The 26,463-nt window shown below is 39.3% G+C and overlaps 1 protein-coding gene across 2 annotated transcripts; it reads right to left on the reverse strand.

Annotated features, from left to right (window-relative positions):
- Positions 1-596: 596 nt before the first annotated feature.
- On the reverse strand, positions 597-24,133 carry LOC148069533 (protein FAM53B-like). 2 transcript variants are annotated; one of them, XM_087802635.1, is made up of 5 exons: positions 24,038-24,133; positions 12,307-12,536; positions 11,630-11,684; positions 9,641-10,491; positions 597-2,050 (listed from the first exon to the last, which is right to left on the reverse strand). In XM_087802635.1, exons 2-5 carry the CDS (start codon positions 12,385-12,387, stop codon positions 1,709-1,711), a joined length of 1,329 nt encoding a protein of 442 aa, XP_087658761.1. In that variant the 5' UTR covers positions 12,388-12,536; positions 24,038-24,133; the 3' UTR covers positions 597-1,708. The 2 variants fall into 2 exon arrangements, with proteins under 2 accessions (XP_087658761.1, XP_087658760.1); XM_087802634.1 differs by having other exon boundaries at positions 11,630-11,687.
- Between the last annotated feature and the right edge of the window lie 2,330 nt (positions 24,134-26,463).

Consider the following 26,463-nt stretch of genomic DNA (forward strand, 5'->3'; position numbering starts at 1 on the left):
TTCCGAGTTAGTCATCCGTGTGTTTACATGTGTGGGTTTGTGTGAGTCAAAACTTCAGATCTCCTTCCTTCAAGGCCGTGATCGAGGGAAAAGCAACTGGCTGGAACATCCTGTTTTGCACATAAACAGAGTTGAGAGTTGAAAAACAATCCCTCCTATCGTTTGATCAAAACGCAGACAAATGTTATCGTATGCAAACAGCTCGTACGAGTGACTTTAGACTTCTTTTTTTTTTTAACTAATTACGTTTCAGTATCATTGATATTCGAGTCCTGACTTCCTGCTATTCTGCTTTGAGAAGCTCGAGGGCAATACAGGAGTTTTTGCATTGATGTCATCATTAGTTGCTTTAAATAGCAAGTAGCTAGAAAAACAAATTGAAGATGCGACAAACAAAACCAAGATTGACACGTGTTTGTTTGAAACGTGATGTAGTTGATCATTCATTCACTCATAAATTACCCTTTTAAAAAAAGCTTGCTCTACAAGTTTACCGTTCGTTGTAGCCGACTGGTGTCCATGGTGATGCAACTGATGGCATCAACAAAACCTAAAATTGAATCTGAATTACACCCAAAAAAAGACAGGAACACGAGTGCAGTTTGTCATTTATTTCAATCCTCTTACAAAGAAGACTTCTTTTCCTTCTCCCCTTGCTCCTTCACAAACATAGAAAACATTTGAAAAAATATACGTTGATACTCCAACTGAAGATTTTGAGAGATTCTGTGTTAAATTCAAAAAATACAATTTGTATATAAAGACACTACAAAAATGGCGGCTTCTTTCTGAAGCACTAGTCTTGAAAAGGAGATCGATCATCCAGAAGGCACATTCCGGGACGCCTCCGTAAAGCTTATTGATACGACATTCAGAAAGTTCTGACCACAACTGTGAAGAAAAGGTTGTTTATACGAGAGGTTTTTTGTTCCCATCCCCACTTTTCCAAACACATGGTAGACACTCACACTTGCTCAAGCACACAAACTTGAGAATATACAAGCGAACCCAGCTACCGCTACAGTTCTACAAAAAGCTAGCCTGACTTTGGAAAGATCATCAGGTTTTTAAGGCATTTTCTCTCTTTTTTGTTTTTAAGACTAACCCTCACTTTCCCTCTCCTGAGTTGAGCTCCTCAAAATAAAACAACTAAAAGGTAACAGTAAGAATGTTCAAGAAAAAGAACAAAAAAACTTGCAATATCCTCATTTAACCACGTTCTTAAGCTACAACTCAACATCTTTCATCCAAAAAAAAAATCGCTTGATTCACACCAATGCTACCGGAGAAGGGGACGCGCCAGCTGTTGCCAAGCAGAGTTGCAACTGTAAGAAAAGTGAATGAATTTTAAAAGAACAAATGATCACTTCTTTTTGCTTTGTTTAACTAATCTTAACGTACAAAAAGTGATCAATTGATTGACTTTATTCTCATGAACACAGACATGATCAGTTGCAACTCTGCCGTCAACCCTCGAGTCGTCTTGATCTCCCAACACAATCGATCTATTATTAGCATATGCAACGATAACACAGTGGATGATACCGTCGACGACATTTTTTTTAAAATCTTTTGACAAACCTTTTTTCTTTACAAAGATTCCAACTTTCTATCAGTTTCATTGTCCTTAGCAACCAATCTAAAAGATCCTGAGTTCTCACGAGTCCCAACGAATGACTTCCAGTCTTTGACAAAAACTTCTAATGGTTCAGTTTCTTTCAATCTGGTCCAGATCCAGCTCCCCTCCGAGCTGGAAAATGTCCCTCTGTGTCCCGTGATCGCCCTTCCAGAGGGCGAGTTTACCCTGAACGGTGCCGACGGGAGACCCGGGCGGCGAGTCGACGCTGCAAGCAGAGTCGCTATCCAGTTCCTCGTAGGAAGAATCCTCCTCGCACGCCATCTCCTGGCGCGGCGTCAGTCCCAGGTCGGACACAGCAGTGAAAGAGTCTGATCGAGTGAAAGAGTCGCAAGACGGCGGAGGGAAGCTTGACGGGCAGCTCTCGGCGGATGAAAAACCGGGACAGCTCAAGCTCTGAAACGTCTGAAGTTTCTGTAAACATGAAAATAAAAACGAGGGATTAATGTCGGTTCGCAGTGCTTAGCAAGTCTCTTTGTTTATGACCGAGCTGTAAAACTGGAGGATTTCTTGAGGCTAAAAAAATTCAGTTTTCCCAGAATATTCGGCGTTTATGATTGGATTTCAGTGAGGAAGCAGGTTTTTAATCTCCCTGATGGCATGACGACGAGTCAACATGAAGACAAACAGCCATGACTGTTTAGAAAATATAACCAAAATACTCTCAGCATTTCTTATCAAGAATTCAGGAAGGAAGATGTGTCACGATCTGTGCAATAATCATTCAACCAAGCTTACTTCAGTGTTGCAATAGATTACTTTGTGAAGGCTAACTTGACAGGTTGGCACTTATTTTCCCCAGTCACACAGAACTGTCCAGTGCAGGTTGTGGATTTTTATATGAGTCTTAAATAGTGTTTTTTTCTTCATTTTCTTGTTCATATACCTTGAACAATGAAGGCATGTATAGGGGTGTGTACTGGTGATACAATAAGTTGCCCATGTACCAATACTATAATGAGATACTGTAGAAACAACAATATATTTATAGTTCTGACAGTCACAGACCACAAGGTCGTAACTGCTTTCATAATATGTCCAAACATCAGCTTTACAAGCTGCTCGAGTCAAGTGTATCCTCTCATCCCCAGTCCTCGCCAGGGATTCATTGTTCTGCTGCCATCTGGCTCCCTGAAGTGTTTAAGTTTAACACAAAAATGAACACTGAATATTTGCATGTTAATTGGAAATCATTCAAAAATCTTTACACTTTATTGAAATCAAAAGCATAAAGTGTGATGAAAACTAAATATGATTTAAAAGAGCCCCTCCTCATAAAAGGTAAAATCTATATCTTGAAAAAAAAAGAGCTATATTTCAGCTAATCAATATTTTCTCTCATACCTATGCAGTGTCTCAAATCTCATACTTGCGTACTCAAAGTTAGCCTTTTTAGTGCGTACATGTGTCTCAATTCTTAGTATGAGAAATTTAGTGCGCCATGCACACTAAATTGGCGTACTAAAACGTCTACAAAACTGAGTACGGTTCGATGGACACGAACGACCCTAAACGGCTGCCATCTAAGTGACGTTGTAAACGGAAGTTAAGTAATGTATATATCCATATATATTCATATACTTACAGGTGCATTTTCAGCCAACAATAGGAGGATGGCACATCTTAAAGTAAATATCTCACGAATATTTCATTTCTCATATTTTGTCTTTATTTCTTCTTCCAAACTTGCAAAACCTGATCATTGTTAAATAGTAGTAGAAGAAGTAGCTGTCGCTCATTTCCTGTTAATGCATAGCGGCAGTGTTTGATTTGAGACATACTATCTGTAGAGAATTTGCGTACTAGTTAGTACGTACACTATCCTGATGCATACTAACTTCTATTATACTAAGAGAAGTATGCGATTTGAGACACAGCACTAGTGGTGAAGGGGTTAATGATCTGTTGCGTGGCCCAGCACCAGATGTTATGGAGGTGAATAGAGATGAGTTTTTCACTGAAGCGATTCAGCTTACATGACTTCTAATGTTCCTGGCATGTGTTTTCGGGACATCATGCTTTGTCTTCCTGACTTTCATCCCGGCCCGACTCCGGTACGCTCCGAAGAAGAAGCACAAAACTTAGATTATCCTTAAAGCAGACGTCTGTACAGGTGAAAACCTTGGCTGTTGTAGCGTCTTCATCGGAGTGGAAAAGTAGATTTGTACGCCTCAGCTCTGTTTGTGTCACACTCCTTATCATCACAGAAGAAGCATGTTGTCAGGAGGAGCCCCTCCACCCCCTCTTCCTCAGGTCTCCCCCACTGCTAAGAGAGGGAATGGGGCGGGTTCTGATTGTAGTTTTTTTGGGGGGGAGCGGATTACTGCTGTGTACCAAGCTTTGCCAGCCTTGCACTTACAAAAACCCAGAAACAGATGGAAGAGATCCATACACACACGCAAACCACACGTAGGACCCTCTGACATCATGTCTCGCTGAGCCCACTACCACGCTTGGGCGTGGACGGCTGACAAACTCGCTGTAAAAGTCCAGCATTGGAAATGAAGAGATACGCTTGTTTGGAGGTGAAAATAAGAATAAAAGATTGTTTGTTTGGACTTTAGAACATAGACCTTGAGTGCCTCATTTAAAACATAGCTCACGTATATAATTACAGTTTCTGAGTCTGAAACTGTTGAGAGAAGTGGTGAGTAGGTGATCGTGAAAATAGTTTAAGCATGCCAAATTCTTCATTTAATAGCCCCCACCCCCTTTCATTAGACTCTCTGCCTAAGATCCAGATCCTTGAAAGACTCACTAAACTTTTCAATCAGAAGTAAGTTTATCTGACAAGTAACCTACAATACTGCAGGGGTCACAAACTATAGGCAATACTTTCCATGACCAGCTTTTAAAAGTGTGCCAGATAAAAATGAAAAAAAAAACATTATTAAAACAATGTTTTCATCTTAAAGTTTAATGCTAGTTGAGTACATTTTTTTTTAGATCGGAGCGAAGTTATGCCTGAGAAAATGTATTTTTTTACGCCAAAAAATAAAAAAGGAATTATTAAGTAAGTAAGTAAGTAATTTTTATTTGTATAGCGCTTTTCCAGACCAGGGTCACAAAGCGCTTAAACAATCAAAACAATATTCAATAAAGTATATATTTTAAAGATCGAGATAAAACTGATAACACAAGAGGAGTTCCAGAAAATCAAGGAATTACTCATTAATGCGGGATACCTGTCATACTAGAGTTAGGATATGTCAAATATGAATATTATTATGTATATTTTAAAATAATCTAAAGCCAAATATCCCGAGAAAGAAGTAAATGAGATGCGAGATCTTTGAGAAGAATTAATTGCACAATATTAACTTTTTAGGCATAACAATTATTTTCTCATCCGTTCAAATGATGCAATTTGATTATTAATATGAATTAAATGTGTACAATAAAGCTGTGGTGAAGGTCAGCCGTCAGAGAATTTAATTCGTCATGGATCAGTAGAAAAATACACTACATTAAAATGATTGTATAACATTATGAAAAGATAAACAACTTAAAATTCTCCATCAATACACAGCTGAAGGAAAAAGAGGAATCAAGGGAAAAGGTAAACATCCTCTAGATAATTAGGGAAAACAAGCAGGACCTCCGAGGTAGACTCTCTGCACCACACACTCCACTACACGGAGCTCCTTTTTTTTTTCCCCTAAAATGTTTTGCCGACTCGGTTCAAGAAAGGAGAAACGACCCGCTAAAGAGCATCAATGATGCGTTTAACTTTCGCATCAAACTGTTTGATCTACTCAAAACAAAAGACATGTGACCTGTGTATTGTTCTCCAGGCGCTGGCAAGGACAAGTTTTAGCACGTCGATACGTATCGCACTTTTTTGCGACGCCAACCTCAACAAGGTGTTCCCACAAGCCCGCGGGAGTCGGCACAGAGTTATGATCACCACGTCTGCCATCCCAGGAATGGAGCTGAGCAGCGAGAGGAGGGGGAGCGCGGAGCCGAGTCGGGCCGGGGGGATATTAATAGAGGGGAGCAAATGAGTTTGTCGGCCAGGTTTCTCTGCAGAAATATTCCACCTTTCTTCACCCCGTCGTTCACTCCTGATTGCACCCGCATACATCAACCTGGCCCCTCATACCTCCGCGCTGACCTCCTGTAATCATTCTGCTAATCGTGAAGAGTCGACACGAACGCCTCACATGGCCACTTCCTCAAAAGCCTGAGTTACGTCAACCAATCTTTCGGCAAGTGACCTAGAATTTTGGAGATAAAATTCCCGACGTGACACATTTCCACACCCACCCAGGGAAGGAAAAACAGACAATGTAGGGGCAAGGTGGAAAAGAGCAGTCGGAGAATTGGGTGGACAGAGCAGTCAACTGATAAATGACAGACGGGAACAAACATTCGGGGAATTTGGAGGATAGTAGCAGCGGAAAACAAGGCAACCCTGACTATAGAAGGAATCCCCTTTTTTCAAGATGTGTTTTTGGTCACACATAACTATACAAGACGATCATCATCATTAAGTTATCTTTTAAACTTCTTATTTATTTAACTTCTTTATTTAAATTCTGTTAGTAGTAATTAAGCACTTCCTGTTGAAGTGGATGACGTTAATGGGCAACTAATGTCAAAACCTTCCTAAAACTCACTCACATGTTTCAAATATTGAAGTCTTCCTCTCCAATATGCAGTAAGTCCCTAATTATGACCATGTTTGGAACTTATTACTTCAAGTTCTACCCGGTCTGAAATATCGGCGTACAAGAGGTTACGAGAGCGGAGTCCATTATGGCTTCACTCCTCTTCCAGCTAGCTGTAATCACGCCCTGCTTTGTTTGTACAACAAGTCTCTTGGAGCTGGAGACTTCCTTAATTGATGATGCGTGGTGACAAACCTCGATGCTTTACCAATCACAGCAGAGTGAGTGTGTGGTTATGGTAAACAAGATTTAATTTCCAGAAAACAAAGCGTTTTTAGTAGGCAGAGCTTAATAACATTTTCTATCGTCAATATTTGAATGAAAAGAGAGTTTTGTACAAACAGACACATACTGATGAGTATAATAGAGGTCCAAGATCTATTTAAAAGACTGTTAAATCAACACATTAGTTGCCTCTGTTGTGTTATTTGTGGGACTTTCCAGGCATATAATATAACGATGGTGCCAAGTTTGTATTAATAGTAAAGCTGAAAGACGCTTTATCTTATTTGCGACACTTTATCTAATCGTTTTGATCCATTTAAAACACATTTTTACACATTTTTTTTTGGTTCATAAAAAAACAAAACCAGAATCAATTAAATCTTATTTTCTTTTCTGTGGAATCCTTAGCTACAAAAAGTTTTTAAGCACAATCATGCTTATTTGTTAGTAGTTTGACCACGCAGTAAATTTAATTTGACCAGCAGCCAGGAGTTTGAAAAGATGCAAAAAAAAAAAAAGGTTTTTTTTTTTACTACAGGGGCATTTATTAGCAACATTAACTAAAAGACTTCTGCAGAGAATGAAAGGCTTTATAAAGAGATTTTACAAGAAGCAAGAAAGGATGACTTTGCCCGTTAATCCTTAAAAACCCAGTGATTGGGCCACCATCTGCCTCAGACGTTCACTCTTGCCTCCGAACATTCCTACCGCGACCACTGGTAACATAAAACTGACAATGTGTGTATTTATGTGCGTATGTGAGATTGGGTTTTTTCCCTTCTTAGCAGCTGGCATGGCGAGAGGAAACATGCTCGCTAGGCTCCGCTATCAAAGCCGTGTTGATCCACCCCTGGCGAGGTCCTGGGGGTGGCTGGCTGGGAAGACAAATCTTTGGAAAAAGGAAGGGAGGAGGGCAGGGGAACACCTAATTGAGGTTTGTATTAACAGAATAGGAAATGGAAAAAGTTGGTTTAAACCATGAGATGAGTAAAATTGTAACCACTTTGTTGGACACCAGGAAGAAGTTGGGGATCGGATCAGCAATCTGACTTGAGGGCCCTTTCAACGTCCCCCGCTGTGTATATAAAGGTGTGGCTTATTTGATCTCTAATATTTATAGGTAAATATACCTGATGATATATCTGATTAACTACTGTATAATGAACAGACAGGATGGGAATGAAGTCCTTTTCACACTATATAAGTAAACCATTTAACAACACATTGTTCTGAGACAGACGGTAATTGCAGAATTTAGACATCAAAATAATACTATGATGTGTAAGAGCAAGAATATCGACCTGAGAAATTGCAATTAAAACTAGACAAGCACCAAGATACCTCCACGAAAAAAATATATACCCTGAACGGGAATCAAACCTGAATGCACCCAAGTAAAATCACAGAAATCCATGTAAATGAACAACAAAACCTTCCTAAATAAAGATGGCGTTATAGAATACCAGCATAATAAAACAAACTAATCCTCGTTTCCTTTATCAAAACTCAATATTTGGATATTCATCCTATTACATTATTAACGTCGTTGAAGGATAAAGATTCATCAACTGTCAAAAGGGGTTAAATAACTCCCAGTTTTCAAACAGCACATTTCTGCCAAGTCCCTGAAGTGTTATTGAAATACTTCAACAGATCTATTTTTGGCTCAGATTAGTCGAGAGGTGATTAATAATGCGTGACTGTTGCACTTATTCTGCTGACCTAAGATAAAAAAAACACTTGTGTTTGTTCTCTTCGGTGGGAAACAGTCCAAGCAGTTTGATTGATCATTTGGTTTGAAGGGGTACTGGGGTACTGGACAGGGTGGGGAACACGCAGGGAAACGAAACGGCTGAGAGTTTCCAACGCCGGTCCGACCGTTCGGCCAACGGAGCAAATGAAATGATAAGCAGAGTCATGCTACTCTGAGCGTGGTGCTCGGCAGCACGACCGAACATGAGGAATGCTGCTTCATAATGAGCACCACTCCCTCGTCTAATCGGTGGAAGATGTCAGATCACAACCAATGACCTTGGGGGGGGAAAGTAATTTCTATTTTAGCTTGGAAACACCTGAGAAACCTGGGGCCTACAGATTCCTACAGATTCCTGTTGAGAAGAGTTTCTCCTTCTGACCAAGATAGGCTTAGAATCATAAGGTTTGAATTTCCCATAAAAGTATAGAGTAGATCGTAGTTGAGATAAAAGCTATTCCTGAAGAATCCGAGCAGAGGATTTTTGAGTGGCTAAGGAGTCAAAATGGCGGACAGGAGAGGCAGGAAAAATATTACTCCAAACACTGAATCCCACTACACATTGGATCATACAGGAATTATTATGTGGTTCATCTTATTTCCCCAACTAAAAAGCACAATGCAATACCTGCTGGGGCAAACACTGAAATGATAGTAATGATAAAAGGTCATTTAAAGATTATTATTCATTTATAAGATATTTTTAATTTCTTTTAACAAAGTCTTCATAACACTAGATTCTTACGTTTATCGATTTGAGGGTCCGTCCTTTGCCCATTATTAACAAGGTGTATTTTTGATCTGGCTTTTAGGATCAACCAATCACAGCTTTAGAAATACAATCACACCTCCTTACTAATATCTTTGTGTTATTACCTTTGATCAATGTTCTTTAGATTTGCACTGTCATCCTTGCAACTTGTGCTTTCATTTGCACTTCGTACCATCGTCTGCTGTGTTTTTTGGTATAAGTTAGGACTGCTTAGCGAAGTCTCTCAGAATCTTTAGGGATACGACCCCTGTTTTTCTGTGCTTTCAAGTTGTGTTATTGTTGTTGTACATTGTGTTATTATTATATTACACATTTATTTCAGCTTTCCCGTTGGTAACCTAAGAATATCACTGATAAAAAATGTTCTAAGACTCAAGTTCAATTGTTGAGCGAACACAAGAGTTTTTGTTTGTGTTGCTAGAGTCGAGTCGTCGGGGGGGAAATAAATACATCAGCAGATTTTCGAGCATTAAAGCAAGATTCAATACAATCTGCTGTTGATTTGCATCTCATCAGTGAAATGAAAGTGATATTATAATATTACGTCTGTGCGTCTGGAACATGTGGTTTTGATTTAGACTGACCTGGGTCATCTTCGCCAAGTCCAGGGAGGGTCGCTGCTCCTGGACGTCTTCTGGTCTCCTGCGCTTCATCCCAATCTTTTTGTCGTTCAAGACGCAGGGCTGAGACTTGCTCCTCGACAGGCTACCCGAGGGCCCGACTCGCCGGCCGACTCTACGGCCTAACTCGGGGGTGGAGTCTGGGGAGCTGGCCTCGGAAGCGTCCTCGCTCTGGAGCTCTGGAAGGCTTATCTGCTCGTGGGAAAGGGACAGAGGTCGGACAAAGTGCTGCTGGCTGGACATGTGGCGGAAGGAGGGAGAGGTAGGAGAAGCTGTGAACTCGGGGTGGAGAGGAAGCCGCTGGTTGAAAAACGGCAGGTCCAGGCCGGCGTCTCGGGGGTTGCTGATGTGAGAGGGCAGGCTGAAGCTGGAGCTGCGCTGCATGGCGGGGTAGTGGCCGCCGGACAACCCTCCGGCTCCTCGCACACTCCCCCCGCTGTGACATCTGCGCTTCTCCACCGCCGTCCACACCCGGGAGCCCTGGGGTCTCCAGGAGGACCGGAAGCCGCCAAACTCGTCCGAGAAGGACAAGGAGCGACACTGGCGCTTGCTGGGCGGAGCGGCGGCGGCGGGGGCGAGGCCGGCGGCCGTTGCCGCGAGGTCGGACGACGACGCGGTGTTTGCGGCGCCGTCGCCGAGTTCGAGGTCGCTGATCAGACTGGTTATCGCGGTGGCGCTGCCCGGATCCCTGGGCCAGTGCGGGACGCTGGGCTCCGGCATCACGTCCCACAGTCTGTCCAGGCTCGGACCGGACTGGCAGGGGAGATTCTGCTGACTGCCGCAGCTTCGGCCCAGGTTCAACCACCTCTCAGCCTCTGCAACGACCAAAACAGAGCGTCAGATAAGTGATGTTTTCTCTATATGCAGACAATCAATCTCGCGGAAGAAACCAGCTCAATGCATCAGTAATACTTAAGAAAGGAGGCATTACTTTGTGAACAACTTCACTTCATTTGTGTTGTGAAATAAAGGAAACTGGTTGGTGACTCATTATCACATGAATATCATATTTTCTCGCATGCAAATGTTCTTTAACAACTTAAGATGCATTTAATTTGATGAAATTTCCAGTTGAATACATAACCATCTAGTTGGGGCGATTAAGATTAAGTTTTTCCGCCCCACTGTAGCTCATAGTTATTAACTGGGACCCGTTTTTCTTTTCTTGTATATAGTGTTATAAGTGTCTATTGACACTTTCAATCAAATTTAATTTAATTTTAAATTCAACTTATTTAAAACAACATAAAAATGATACCTTGTAGTCTGTACCATGCTTCCTGTAATTGCTGATAAGTCAGAAAAATGGATATTATTTTTATCGCGGAGTCACAAGTTCGACTGAAAAGAAAAACATTCTCCAACTATTAAAAATGTGTGAAGCTGCTACGATAAGAATCAGTGGAATGGTTGACAATCAGCTTCTAATAGTAGTATTAGTGTTGCATTTACTGCAAACTTGTTAGCAGTTGAATCAACAACACCAACAACAAAAAGGCTTCATTTCCAAGTTGGGATCACAGATTCCTGGTTTCAGATCAAAGTAAAGATGGGAGCAACTGATAAAGCCTGATAAGCATCTAAAGCAAGAGTTCATCACTTTATGGAGCAGGACGTTGTGGTAGAGATAGCGTGAGCTTGTATTTACAGTAGCATATCCTTTAACACCGAGGTAATTACAGCAACAAGAACAAAGCCAAGAGGAAAATGTTGACATAAGCAACAGCATATTCATTTACTGTAACCTCCCAGGAGGGTTTCGTGCAACGTCTGCTAAAGACAGGTGCTTCCCGATCAAGAGTCGGGGGTGGGGGGGGGGGGGGGGGGGGTTATGGACAGTCAGGCAGAAGTGAAAGAGTAAGCACAGATTTACGGTCGGTGACCAAGACCTTATCTTTTAGAGATAAAAAAAAAATCTCTGGTCGTGAATTATGGTAAAAGCAAATGACCTACCCGCAGTTCCACAGGAGAAGAGGGTCGTCCCTCTGCTCATGGTGTGGAGCTCACGCTGCTGAGGACAAAATGCAACTTTTAAAATAGGGAAGTATGGACTTTTTTTTTTTTTTTTTTACACAAGCGAGCATTATAAGCTAGTGTGTTTTATCAGACCCTAACAGTAAGACGTCTTGTATAATGCATTTCCTTAACTTTAGATTAACATTCTATTTTCAGGAACAATATAAATTGATCAAAAATGTGGCACTTTTACTTCATGGCTCTCTCTGAAATCTTCACTAGTATGGTCAAAAGATGAATTATAGGTAAAACAGACCAACAGCGTCGATAAGTACCTTAAGATATTTAAAAAGAAAAACTGAAAGGGAAATGTTGATCACTTTTCCTGCATATTAAGGCAAATTAATTTATTTGTACGACGGTTTAGTAACATTTGAAACTAACTTTAAAACCAACTCGCCAATAAAAATAAATAGAAAGAAGAAATAATTACAAACAAAAAAAAACCCACAGTAAATATACAATTTTAGGAACAATTTTACGCAAACGTTTATTCAAACATAATAGTAATAATAAAACATTATTAGGGTTGAGAATTTCTTAAAACAGAATTTTGTTTGAAGGGCTTATGGATTCTAAAAGAATAATTTAACATATTTTAAGCTCGAACTTACCAGCCGACTCTCGACGTTAATGGCCCTTACATTATTGACACCCTTCTTCTTTTCCAGTGTCTTCGAAAGAATGATCACCATGGTAACACGCGACTCTGCTCCAGTCTGGTTGGACGTAGGAGAAGGCTGCTGGCTGCCATCTTAGAGCTTAGTGTTGGAACAGATGACCGGTTGCTGACCTTCCATCTGTCGAGATGCCCTCAAAATTGTCCCAGGTTTTCTTTTGTTGCCTGACAAAAAAAAATGGTGGAGAAGAAGAATATTTACATTATTAATCCAGGAAATGACTATAACATTATTAAATGTTGCAGACAAGCAAAGATTCAACAACAAACCATTGAAATCCATCCAAAAGAGAAAGTTTAATTAGATTTTGTTTATTGGTGAATGGAATGTAATGCAAGTGAAGCCGTTATACCATCAAGGAAATACTTTTTCTATTCTTCTAAGTCACTCTAAATCCTCTAGAAGTACACTTCACAACCACCTAAAATATCTCTCAAGATTTGAATTTCATGTTTTAATTTTGGGTAATCTTATAAAAACACTTGAAAAAAATTAAAAATAATAATAACAACTTCTTCCTAGGCAAGAATGTTTGCAAGGCTTGTAACCATGTAGAAATCTTTATTTCAAAGCTTTGGGGTCAGAGAGTGAAACCAGTGTTGTGTGTGCTTGTTGCAGTGAAGAAATCTTTCCACTGCAGCAAAGCTAGACTTGTTCTTTAATAAACACTTCCAGGGTGCAGCCAGAGAATGTGTGTCAGTAAAGCAACCGAGTCGACCATTTGTCCAAAGAATCTGCATTCCAAATATTAACTTTAGGTGTACACTGGGTCAAAAACTCAACATAGATTAGAGTTGGTTTTTTTTTTAAATACATCTTTAGTTACTATAACTACATTCTTAGTTAAACTAACTAAACTTTTTTCAAGATTCATATACCTTAGAATTTAGTTATCCCTTAAAGTCTAAGTAAAAATGTTCAGTAAATATTAAAATAAATGTAATAAAAAACGAATACATTGTTGCTCGATTCAAGTCTGAATGCAATGTGAACGCACATAAATATAAATATTTATTTTAAACATGCTGTCAATATTCATGAACAAACACCACAACGTACTACACTCTTTGTTGTGGAGTTCCTCAGGGATCAATGTTAGGACTGGTAAATTTAACGTTTTGACTAAAGGATATCAAATCTCACCTCTAGCTTACTGTCTCAAACTACTTGATATCATCATGTGAATAAAATGAATGTATATAGTTGTAGTTACCAATTGATGAAGTTATTTAGAAACAACATTTATTAGCGGATCACAGAGTACTAATCTAAATTACAAGGTGTTATTTAAAATGTAAAATGTCTTGGGATAAACGTGTTGTGATTGGACACTTTAAAAAACATTAAATTTACATTAATATGGAGACTCTTGGCTTTTTCATGTTGTGAACTGGTAATTAATTTATAAGAATAATGAAAAGAATCTTGTAGAGAACATGTTTTAGAAAATCTCATTATGGTCGTCATGCAATTTGTTTACTAAATATTAAATCCTTGTCCTAAAAGGAATGTTCAAAAATCAGAAAACTTTTCCTACAGAACCATGGTTGCGTTTGCTCGCAGTAAATACAAACACTGAGGTCATTTATTTTCATGCGGACTGCCCCGATGCTCTGTTTAGTGACAAACATGCCTCGTCACGTCCGCAACTTCGAGGAAAATTATGGGCCAGAAATAAGTTTTTTTATGTTGTTGGCAGGCGTTGTGGGAGCAGCCGTGGTAACCTTGGGTCTCACACACACACACACACACACAATTAGAGAGCAGCGGTCTGGTTACGATCCCTCAATCAACTGTAACTGAACGACAACCGTCCACTGCAGTTGAAAACCTAAATGCTTTCCCAGACTTGGCACAAGTCTTACATGTGGTTCTCTGTTAGGTTGGAGGTGTTTTACTTGCACAACATGCTCTGAAGAAACAGGACTCAAACTTTTTTTATTGGATATTGGACCAGTCTCACACGGGTGTTACGTGACAGGAATACAAGTCAACAGTTCAACATAAAAAAATAAAAAAGCCAACATAATCGTCCCCTCCTTTCGAAAGACCATATTGTATTTTCAACTCCCACAGACGACATATTCAAGTTCTAAATGTTATGCCTTCAATGACAAGCTACCAAGCAACTGTCTTTTAATACTACAAACAGAAAAAAAACAAATGGACTTTTCCACCCATTGGGGAAGTTTATTCTTAATGTGCACTTAAGCAAACACAGATGAAACTCATTGTGGTTTTTGAGGAGAAAACACATTTTGCATATAAAAAATACGTCTTTTTTGGGCCAAATTTTGGCTCTTGACCAAATTCAAAGCAGCGACGGTTTGTCAGGCAGGAAAGAAGACTCAGATCCATTTTAGTGCATATAAACAATGTTTTTAAGGGTGGTAAGTTAAAAAGTATATTTAAAAAAATGTGGATTTAATTTTTGTATCATAGTTCTTTGATTGTTTATATTTCAATAATGTGTTTGTAAATTAAAACAAATTCGATTTGTTTTTACAAACATCTAAAATAAAAATAGGTGCCGCAGAATGGCTGCCTTGGTGCTTGGTTCCATTTTTCTATCGCTTATTTTGTGTTTTATCTTATTTAATTATTTTATTCTGTACCGACACCACAAACAATACAATAAGTTTCTTATCCAGATACTGAAATATTGTTTGAGTTTGTTAATATTGGTTTGCAATTCAATTCGGACGTTAGACGGCTGCAGTTGGCGGTGACTAAGGACGAGAGGATACAGTTGACTCAACAGTTTTTAAAGCTGAAATTTGCTTTCATTTAAAACAAGTGAAAGCAGTTACAACTTTGTCAAGAGTCATTCAGTCTGTAAACTATTTAACAACAGGGTCAACTACTCTGGCAATTATTTTTGTAACACACATAAAAATACAACAATTTGCTCCCAAAATAATACTCACAGAATATAAACAGAGATTAATTGAAATTTCGGTTTGGGGATAACCATTATGAAAACCATGATAGAGATGGTTTGGCAGTTCAAAAACGTAAAGTACATTAAAAAGGAGGATTAAAGTCTGCATGAAGTCATTTCATATTGCATCCAATAAACTTTTTTTTTTATTTCTCTAAAATCAACCCCTTTCCCTTTCTGCTCAATTCTTGCTCCAGGACTACGTGGAGTCCATAAACGTTTTGTGTCCGACCAGCCCAGCATATGACTCCCATTATCTTCATTTATCCGGCAGAGTCAGTGGAGCACAACTGGGCCTCCATCAGCCCTGGTGCTGGATGTCCGCGAGTTGGGAATGTTCTCGATCAGTTGAAGATCGTTTTACTGATCAGGACTGACACCGAGTAATGACCGTGTTGGGCAGCAGGCGATTGGACAGAGACTTACAAAGTTTCAGGCGTTCACAGGTGTGACATTTACAGTGCATACATGAGTGAATTAGTGTCGGTACATGCATGGGCTTTTTCTTTTTTTTTTGTTGTTGTTGCAGGCCTGTGCTCTGGTGTGTGCCGTGACTGGCGAGTGAGGTCATGGGAGAGGGCAGACGGAGTGCGAATTCGACCCCGAGCCATGCTTACCTAATGAAGCGACTTCTCATGATGAGAAAACCGACGCTTAATGGCGAAAGAAAGTGCAGAACTTGAAATACAACGTGCTGCTGATCAGAGCGGACTCGTACTGCCCAGGGCGACCAGGGTTTTTTTGATTAGTTGGCAAAACTTTTACAAGTTTCCAGTCACACCGGGGGCAGATGCTGTATCTGAAAACAATCAAGTCGATGGATACGCTTGAGATTGTTTACATTCAAGGTAACATCAGTAACCATTTTGAGATGTTTAACTCTGCAATAGTCTCCTGTGAGTTTCGGAGGATGTCTGCTCAACCACTTACGGTTGCGTCACTACAGAAGGAACAGAAAAAAGGGTGTGAGGCGTCTTAAAGTGTGATTAGCTGACGCCTTCAGCCTGTTTCTCTTGTCGGCTGTAGAAGAGCTGCTCGCAACTAGATTAGTTGGTACATGCATGAAACACCCGAGTGAGTAGAACCTGCCAAAAGCTAAACTGTTTTGTGTGCGATTAAGAAATAATCGTCTGTAGAACATCCCCGACTGAATCAATGTCAAGATAGGTGTGTGAGCAACTGCTGACAAGTCAAAAAACAATATTCAAATAACACTTTTACTGGAATCGCCAGCTAAAATATAATTATATATATCTAACAAGATAATGGCTTTAATGGCAGCAGAAGATCAGGTTGAAATTGGGTTGCAATTGGTTATGGGACTGAGGTCAATCAAAAGGTTTCCGTCCGTCCAAGATAAGCTGGTCTTTGGAAGACCAGGATTCAAGGAAGACCTGGGCCAAGTGCGACCCAGGGACACAAGAATGTATTAATGCTGATGGTAAACGAAGGAAACTGTTGACGTGTTTTAAATGTTTTATTTAAAAGAACACGTCTTCATATTGGAGTTCAAGCTCTTTATATTGCCGACATTTATAAAATAAACATTTAAATAATTTTGAATTTATACTTTAAACATAGTTTTATATGTATATTATTTGAAGTTTTCCAATCTTTGTCCCATACCAATTCATTTTTGTGGCCCACGGCCCCTCTCAACAGTCCTAAAACCATACATTTAATTGGCCATTGATGGCCAAGGGAAGGTCATTATGGTGTCAGAAGTGGGTCGGTCCATGAAAAGACAACCATGTCAACACACTGTTAAGCTTCTGGCCGATGGCCAAAATGTGACATTGCAAGTTTACAAGCTAAGCTATGTGTTGGACATGACTTTCCAGTCTCTGTGACAAGGTGGATTAAGCACCCATCAAAGTTCAACCTCAGATTCCAGATTGAAGACTTCATTTTCTGCAACAAGATTATAGTAAAAACAACAGAAATGTATTTTTTTTTCAACCAACAGATACCATCACTGTAAAGTACCGTGAGGCAAACTCCTGGACTTACCAGGATTTCATTAAAAACTAAAATATGATTCATTTCACGATGACATGTTTGATTTGGCATCGATAGTTGGGCACGGACCAAACACCCTTTCATTAACTATCAGTCAAAGGAAAATATTCCACGACATTCTAAACCTCCGGAAGGTGTCTCTGTTCATGCTTGAAGAGTGAAGCGCTGTAATTATTGTGACGGAGGGTATGTACGGCCTGCGAAGAGTGAGATTGTTATCAAGTTTTCTGAAAACAAAAAATACCAACACCGACGCCATAAGGCAAGTCAATAATTACAATATCATTGTTTGCTCAGAGCGCACTTGTTTTTTTAAACAACGACGAGTCTACAACTGTACTTTGGGACTCGAAAGAATGGGACACGCCATTTCTCTTTCCCATAAATACCTCACTCCTGTTGCTATGCTGTCAGTAAATAAAACAGGTTTGAATACAAGTGTTGGCAACAACCCTTGGCTTAACATCGGTTGGCATTGGCACCGTAAACAATGTGGAGAGGAAAAAACAGATGGTGAAAGTTTTAAGAGAGGGTCAATAAATGTGGGCCTTCACGAAATAAACAAAGGCGAAAAAAGTCGTTCTCTTCTTAAAAGCAGCAGCTTGTGTTTTGAAGGTCAACATCAGGAACCTTATTGTACGATACACAGCAGATTTTTGTATTTAATCATCTTTGTGTATTTTTATGTTGGAAAGTCAACCATTAGCTTGTCGCTAAAAATGTATATTAAGAATGACTTTCCTATATTGTGTTTTCAATCACATTTAAAAAGGTCTATTTTGATTTATTTTTCTATTTCTTGTCCGTTTTTTAAAAATGAATTAAAAGTAAATTAGTTTTGAAATGAAAGCTGAAGTTCTGTATAGGAAGACAGTATAATCAGGTGGATCGCTCTTAGGTGACACAGATGAATAAAGATATATGAAAGCTCCAGAGTAATATCGGACACATCGTTCCATGACACTCTTTTTCCTCAGTGATTGAGCCCCGATAATAGGACAACCCACCAGTGTGAACGCTGCACAGTTGGCATGACGAGCCTGACCCTCGTAGTGGTCTCGGGGTCTCATATATCTTCCCCTCGCATTTGTGTACGCAGGGGCACAGACAGCAGCTCTTCGCTCACAATAGCAAGTGACTCAGGAGGGCACTAGAAAGGGCAGCAGAGATAATATGGCTCCTTGCCCGGACTGTGATTTGTACAGGCGGATGAATGGACGCCTATTTGGGGGCCCCCCCCCCCCCGACGTTCTGTGACGGGGTGTTTGGTGTCTATCACCAATTGGCTCTGCCTACTGCATACTTGTGCGGAGTGCGCTTGGTGTCAAGACTTTGATCGGTGGCTACAAAGCAACTTTTTTTTTCCCCATTTAAAAAGACACCAAAAGTACAAGAAAAGGGGCAAAAAAAATGTCAAACAAAAAGGTCGAAATGATGCGATGAGACTAACGGTAAAGACAGCACTTGCAGGAAGAATATGAGATTATTCGATAAGACACAACATAAACACATCTGCTGTGCATCACATCTCTCTGTGGTAAAACAAATATAAATTACTATTTTTTCTTTAAAACTCATGCCGGGTAAGTGTCATACTATTACAGAAAAGTAAGTGAGTAAGTAAGTAAAGGTTATTTGTGAAGCACCTTTCTAGACCAGGGTCACAAAGCGCTTTAAACAATCAAAAACAATCCACAGTTAAAAGACACGTTTGAAGGAGTGGGCGTCACGGAACTGTTTTACACTTGAATGATTTTGTAGCTTTGGAGAAGAGTCATTATTTGGGGTTGACATTCGGGCACCCCTGTGGCCCATAATAAGGCGGGGGTCATAAAAGCGGTCTAAGGAAGGTCAAGACATACCACTGACTCTTCTAGTCATCACCCTAGTACTCACTGGCCGAGCAACGGGGACACTAGAGCTTCAGAAGTGCGTAAACAAAGAAGTGGCCATTGGCTCATGCTCCAGATTTTCATCCAAATTTGCACAATTAAACAAAAAAGGCCACAATTTAAACAAAAAACAGAAACTATAGACACGAGCTTTACGTGACACTCGATGAGTACATTTGAGCAGGCTTCCTTTCTGCAGCAGAAATGGTTTTACTTCCCTTGTGGTCGTTTGTTTGCAGATGATTAGAAGGCAGGGTTGATACTGAAATGTCAATGAGCAAGTTATATTGTTGAGCTAAAGAAGCTCATAAGTTAACGCTCGCTGAACATATTCAGGAACCTAATGACTAAGAAATAATTATTTTGTGGATTATTTGTGTTGTGAAAAACATACAAAAATACTGATTCATCACATGAATAAACAGAAAAATAAATGTTTTAAAAAAAATCAGTGGATCTGCTAGAGGGTAACCAAATATTCCATTTGGTGTCTGAGAACTCAAAAGGTTTCTATTTGACTGAAACTTTTTTTGTGTCCATAAGACACAAAAACCACCTTTACACCACATCCTGCTCATGGTTTTTTAGATGACAATGACTTTCCTATCCACTTTCCAAACAACATTTCAGCCACCAAGTAATGTAGGGTGAGGTATATTTAAGAACAATAAACTAGAACCATTTAAAAATTGACAACCATGATTCCAGGTCTGTTTTGCAATGATCACTAAGTATTTTCAGTTACAATTAACAAACAAACGTAAACATGCATTAAACACTTGACCAGTGACAGTTTAGAATCATTTGAAGAGAATTAAAGTCACATTACACATGGATATGGGGAACTAAAAGTGTTTCATTATGATAGTTGCAAAATAGTCAAGGCTGACGAACGTCAATTACAGGAAAAATGACTTTGCAATAGTGTTTCACAATCCGGTCATTAGATAAACAACATTTAAAACACCCTTTTCACTCCTTTACCGCTGTAAAAATCAAGTTATTGCAACTTGGGGAGCGAGTGTGTACTTTACATGTATCCTCGTATGGGTAGCCATGACGACCAAACACTGAAACAAAGGATTACAATGACATGTGGTGATGAGAACAAGGCTGCAGCACGTAGACCGTAAAAATAATAGTCTGACAAGTCCTCACGTCTTTATCAGTCGCAGTCGTTTATGGCAGGAAACTGGACTATGAATTAAACCTTAACCAGCCACTGTGAGGTCCGTATGGGAAGCAACGTGGACAGGTTCAGGTGTTTCATTTGGAATCCAGGAAGGTATGGGGCCCTCTTGCCCCCTGGAGTGACCCTCACATGCCACAACTCTCTATACATCAGGTGCCCCACTAATTACCCGGCCCCCCCTCTTATGGTTCCTTTTCCTGGCTGTTTTTTTTTTTTTTTTTGTTACCATTATCCATGAGTGCTAGGTCTGTTCTATGCACATGAACCAGACCTCTAATCCATCAGGGATACATTACATGGGAACCTCCAACGCTGACTTGCAATCTCTGGGAATGGTTTGGGTCTATATGGGGGTACATGCTCCAATACTGAGTCATGCAAAAGCAGACCTAAAAAGAAAACGAATGAAGCAGTTATGCAAGACTGTTACGGGGGTATATTGGTAGGTTAAAGAGCTATGTCGATGCTTGGGTGGGAGAATATAAGAAAGAAAACTGGGAGCCTGATTCCAAAAGGCCATTCATTTATTCAGGAAGGGGCTCGACCTAACATATGGACCCCACAAAGGAGCTGGAGATTGTGAGAGGATGCCAATGGAGATGCATCAATCTGTTGCTTGAAAATCATATCATCTGTTCAAAAACGAGAAGAAACTAATAATTTAACAAATTGTTTACTTTGAAACCGGAACCAATTCTGCTAACCGTTTGTTATCCCCATAGGTGTAGCAGGTGCTTCCTCGAACCGATTTAATCTGGTTTAAGAATAAGAGTGAAACGTATTAAAAAATAACGACCATATTATCACATTAATGTTATTCATCACTAGCTTTACGCTAGTAGGGCTCAAGTCTTCCAGTTGTCTGGTGTAGTTGTAGTAAAAAAAAAAAGTAGAATATTCACTTATTAAGTTGACTGAGAATTAAAACACACCCTGAGGTCATCACACATGTCACCATTATATTCAGCATTGGACTGTGTTATTATTAAACTTGTGTTATTGTAAGCATCCTAAATAGATACATGGTGATAAAAAAATTATATATATTAAATAAATTAAATTATATATATACTTTTTTACATTTTTTTGTCTGACACATTTAATGCATTAATTCAAATTTTAAAATAAATAGCGGTTTACATTTCAAGTAGACATTATGAAAGTCATCTATGACATTAACGTATGAAAACTGCCACTACAGGCTAATGAACTGGGTGTGGACATAAGTATGTATATTTTTACAGTGAATATTACTGGCATTATTGAATGACTCATCAGGAAATAATCTGCCAATTTCTTTGGATATCATGTTGCATGAGATATACGAGTTGTGGCTAAGCATGTACATTTGCACTTTTGGAGGTTTCATAACAGTTAAATAGAAAAATCAGGTGTGATTATGAAAACAGTTCTCAATAATAAAATGTCAATAAATACATATTCAAGTGTAAGAATGTTCCTACTGATGACTCAATACGATACTTGTGTCACTGCCGTTCTAGCACATTTCCAGGCATGTACAGTTTAAGTATACTCGTAGGTGAACGTGTTTTATTTATGTGTAATGGATTGATTTGACTCTAGCATTATTAACCAATTTTCTTTTTTTTTAATCTTCTAGGATACTCGATAACATTTATTACATCTACGGTGTATTTTGCGTTTTAGGAGTACGGGGTCAAACAAGGATTTAAACTGAAATGTTAGAACAATTTCACACCACAGTTGAAGCCGATTATACAAGCGTATTTTGAATGCGGCGATCAAGCTGAAGTGTTATGGTATAATTATGCAGCCCAGAATGCTTTTCAACTTCAAGCAAGAGTCTGGAGCCTGTCTTGGGGGTTGGGGGAGTTGTTCTGGTTTATGTGAGAATGCCCCCTTTTCTTTTCAACTGCAGGTCTTTGGCTCTGTGGCTTTTGAGGAGACAGACTTACAAATCTATCATGCTAATGAGCAAAGAAACATAGACAATGAGGTGGAATAGCATTCAAACTTTAAACGAAAACGCAGTCAAAAAAAAGGTATTTGCTTGCAATTTCCTGAAGCCAAATGGTTTGAGTTTCAGTGCCGTTTCTGGTAGCAGCAGTTATGACTGCGGGTCATAGAAAAAGAAAGGGAAGCCGCTTGAAATGAACAGAAAGAAGCATGGGGGCGCATGCATGGCTGACGGTCCTCCTCTGGTAGCTTTGCATAAGGCCTCAGGCCAGAGAACAGCAAGAGAGAAAAGACACTGTGTTCAAGAACTAAAAAGGCTTAAATGACAGCTAGAAAACAGCAAAAAACAGCAGACTGAAATACACAGAAAGACATAAAAAAAGGCAGCGTGACAGAGAAAGAGTGGTAGAATGCGTGTCAGTGTGTGTGGACTGAGTGAAAGCTGTACACACACACACACACACACACACACAGAGAAAGGGCCAGTGGCTTGCTCAGCACACAGCTGCCCTCCGACAGAATGGAGCTCTAATAGGAGCTCTCTGCCAACCACACAAAGACTTTGCTAATGTGCACGTCTTTGCTCACACTGGAGCACGGAGCAAATAAAAAAAAACAAGCCTTGATTATGCCCACAAACTATGAGCGTGTCTTAACAACAACAGGTACAAAAGTATGACTCCAGTGGAACAAGTTGTGGCACCACAAAGACAACTAAATCATTACTAGAATACATAGGAAACGTGCTTCTGTGATGTCGACATAATCCATTGGTGAAACATTAAAGCATGTTTATTTAACATTTTTAATCAAGTTAAGAACACACAATAAGCTGACTGGCAGCTTCTACTTTGAGTGGGTCGTCATCGAAAGACTGTCGTACTTTCACGACTTTAAACCTGTTCAGCACATGGTTCTACTTCTAACCTTTGATTATTTTAGTTACAAAGGTATTTACACATCTGTGGTTTACATTGGCCCTTAATGGGTTCTTACAATAAATGGCCACATGCATACTTTAAAATGGAGAAACCAAGAAAGGTCAAGATGATCTGTCCCAATACTTACAAATACAATATACATTGATAGCATCACGCTGGTGACACAAACTCATTCCACATTAAACTCTGAGCAAGAATTAACGTTGTGCAATAAAATATAATAACATAGAAACAATAATGTGTGTAATAAAAGTAACATAACAGACACAATGAACCAGAAGAAGTTGAAATCAAGGATGTTTTGCATCCTAATTCATAAAAAAAATGGTTGGATCTAGCTTCTTAGATCTGATCAATAAACCAACAAGTAGTGGTGGGTTAACAAACACCTCAAAAGCTGGCAGATATGTGGTGTAAAAGTGTACTGAAAGACTTCTGAGATGAATATTTTCATCGACAATTTAACGGTTTTCCGTTTAAAAAAGTTTGGTTTTCTCAACTTTATTCCCGGGCCCCCCTTTTCCACAACTTAAAACAACATGACAAAAATCCGATGTGTTTTCTTTTTAAAAAAAAGAACGTGACAACATGAAACCGTCGAAGGTTTTTAACACAGACAGCACGTTCACGCAGATGTACCAGAGGAAGTCTAAACAACAATACGTTGAAGAGAAGTGAGACAGATGCCAGTGACGCAGCCTGCTAGAACCTTTCAGGGAAAACGTAATAAATGTCCTACTACCTGGCCAGCAGGAACTCTTGCGAAGTCAGGCCATCTTCAACAAAGAGAAGGTGAGAGTCAGTGACTTCAGCCTCACGACTCTAACCACAGCAGGACAAGTCTGAGAGCAGCTGAGCTGCTAACTACTGCTTTCAACGCCGAGGGAAGCACCATACCGGCGCAGTAGAGGGGAGGACGAAGAAATGCATGGGTTAAAAAAACTTGTTTCAGAACACATAACAACAGCGAGACTGCCGTATTCGATCTGTAACACACTCTCGTTAAACACATCTAAAAGTAAAGTTTTGCGTAAATAGTAAAAGTATGGATTTAGTTTCCAAACAAGTTTTTTTCCTCCCCAGTAAGATGGTTTCGTCCACCGTGGTCCTCCCTAAGCGATTCACAATGAAGTCAACTGTTCAATGGTACTTTAGAATGTAGAAAACGTTTATTGCAGTCCCCCGGAAAACAAAAAAGAGATGAACCGCCATAAATAGGAGAAGTATTAGCTATTGCTTATTTTGCGTGTTATCTCATTTTATTCTGTTATTATGTACACCAAACAAATGTCCTATGTTGTGTTGACAAAACTGGCAATATACTTTTCTGATTTCATATAAAATATAATATCTCTCTATCCTGTATTTATATAATCATTTTTCGTATTTAAGAGTTCACCCATTCTATTGCACCTGTATTACAGCTTAAGAACATGTGTAACTACAACATAGTTAACTAGCTACTAGTGATGGGTTGATGAGGCTTCATGATACAGTTGTGTAGTGAAGACACTGTATCATGATACATATGTGTAGTGAAGACACTGTATCATGATACAGTTGTGTAGTGAAGACACTGTATCATGATACAGCTCTGTATTGAAGACCCTGTATAAAGTGTATTCATATTTACTCTCAGTTTGGAAATAATTAAAGGTTTCATTGAATTATTGGATTAGATCCTAACATTGTAAAGAAGAGCATGTGCCATCTAGTGGCCTTTAAAAATTAAGACACTGTATCATGAGGCCTCATCAACCCATCACTAGTAGCAACTATAAGTAATTCAAAAAACATGAAAATAACTCCACTAGTTACCTTCAATGCCAGCAACAGAATCTTGATCGCCACCGATGAGGAACAAACTCATTTTGTTGTGATTGAGATTGCTTATACTTATAAACAGAGATGATTTAATTTACTCAAGTAAATACAATCCCCTACAGTATGTTATTGTTTACAACGTGCACTTGGTTACTTCAGTTAGTTGTTTGACAAGAAAGTGATTCTGTGTCTGAATGCAGTTCAACACTGAAAATAAAATGCTTTTGTGTCCACCCCACTTCCTCGCTGGCAACACAGCCATGGAAAACTTCACTAAAACATGTTGAAGTCATTCAATAATTCCCATGAAAGGGGAAAAAAAATCCCACGAAGAGACCTTCAAACGTGTTTCCATGGAGATGAAGTAAAAACAACATAAATATTTGCAGAATTACACTTCAGATATTAAAATTAAAGTGTGGTATTCATTCAATCCGAGTCAGAAACTCTCCTGGTGAACATAGAGAGTGAAATAACAGTCTTCAAGTTCTGACTATAAAGAAGAATTTATGATGTTTTTTTTTATTTTTAAATGGTTCATACGATTGTCAGTTCCATAATCGGAACATGTTAAGTAAGTAAGTAAGTAATGGTTATTAAGAGCAAAGCTGGAGAAATGTCAACCATTGGCTTTATCCTGAATCTGCACTTTTTTAAATATAATAAAAATCCTTATAAATCAACTTCACACAGAAATAGTTTCACATTTGAGTTATTTGTAACTATAAAAAGTGAATTTCTATTAAAGTTCACAAAGTCAGTTCTTCCTGGAAATAGGTTTGTCTTTCAAGATGTATAACTTAATAAGAAGATACGGTGTCAAATCGGAAAAAAGATAAGACTATTATAACGTTCAATAGCATAGTAAGGATGTGTCACTTCATGGGAAAGTTCCTGTGAGCTGTGGAACAACCTATCAACATCCAGGCAGGATGTCCAGAGGCTTGTAAAAATCCCGGCAGTAATTCGAGTAAAGCTTGCATGTGTTTACACAACAGCATGCCTCGGCATCGCTGGCTCCCATTGGATGACTTTCCAGTCCACCAATTAGTATCTCGCTTGGCAGACGTTAATGACGCCATTGAGAGAGGAAAGTTCGCTCCCAGCAGAAGTCATGGACTCTTGTTTACTCATTTTGGCTGTAACAATCGAGCATCTGAGCGAGGAATTAGTGGACAGTAAATAAATAGTTAAGGGCTATGTGACTTTTTAAGCGGCGACTGTCCATCTCTGGGATCAGATCATACTTGGTATGGTATTAATATCATTTGTTTTGAACAACTTGTATAGTCAAGAAAACTATAAATTATGTTTGATTGACATGTGAAGACAAAGCCGTTACGG

This window comes from Callionymus lyra, chromosome 11, assembly GCF_982586985.1.
Source record: "Callionymus lyra chromosome 11, fCalLyr1.hap1.1, whole genome shotgun sequence".
NCBI lineage: Eukaryota > Metazoa > Chordata > Actinopteri > Syngnathiformes > Callionymidae > Callionymus > Callionymus lyra.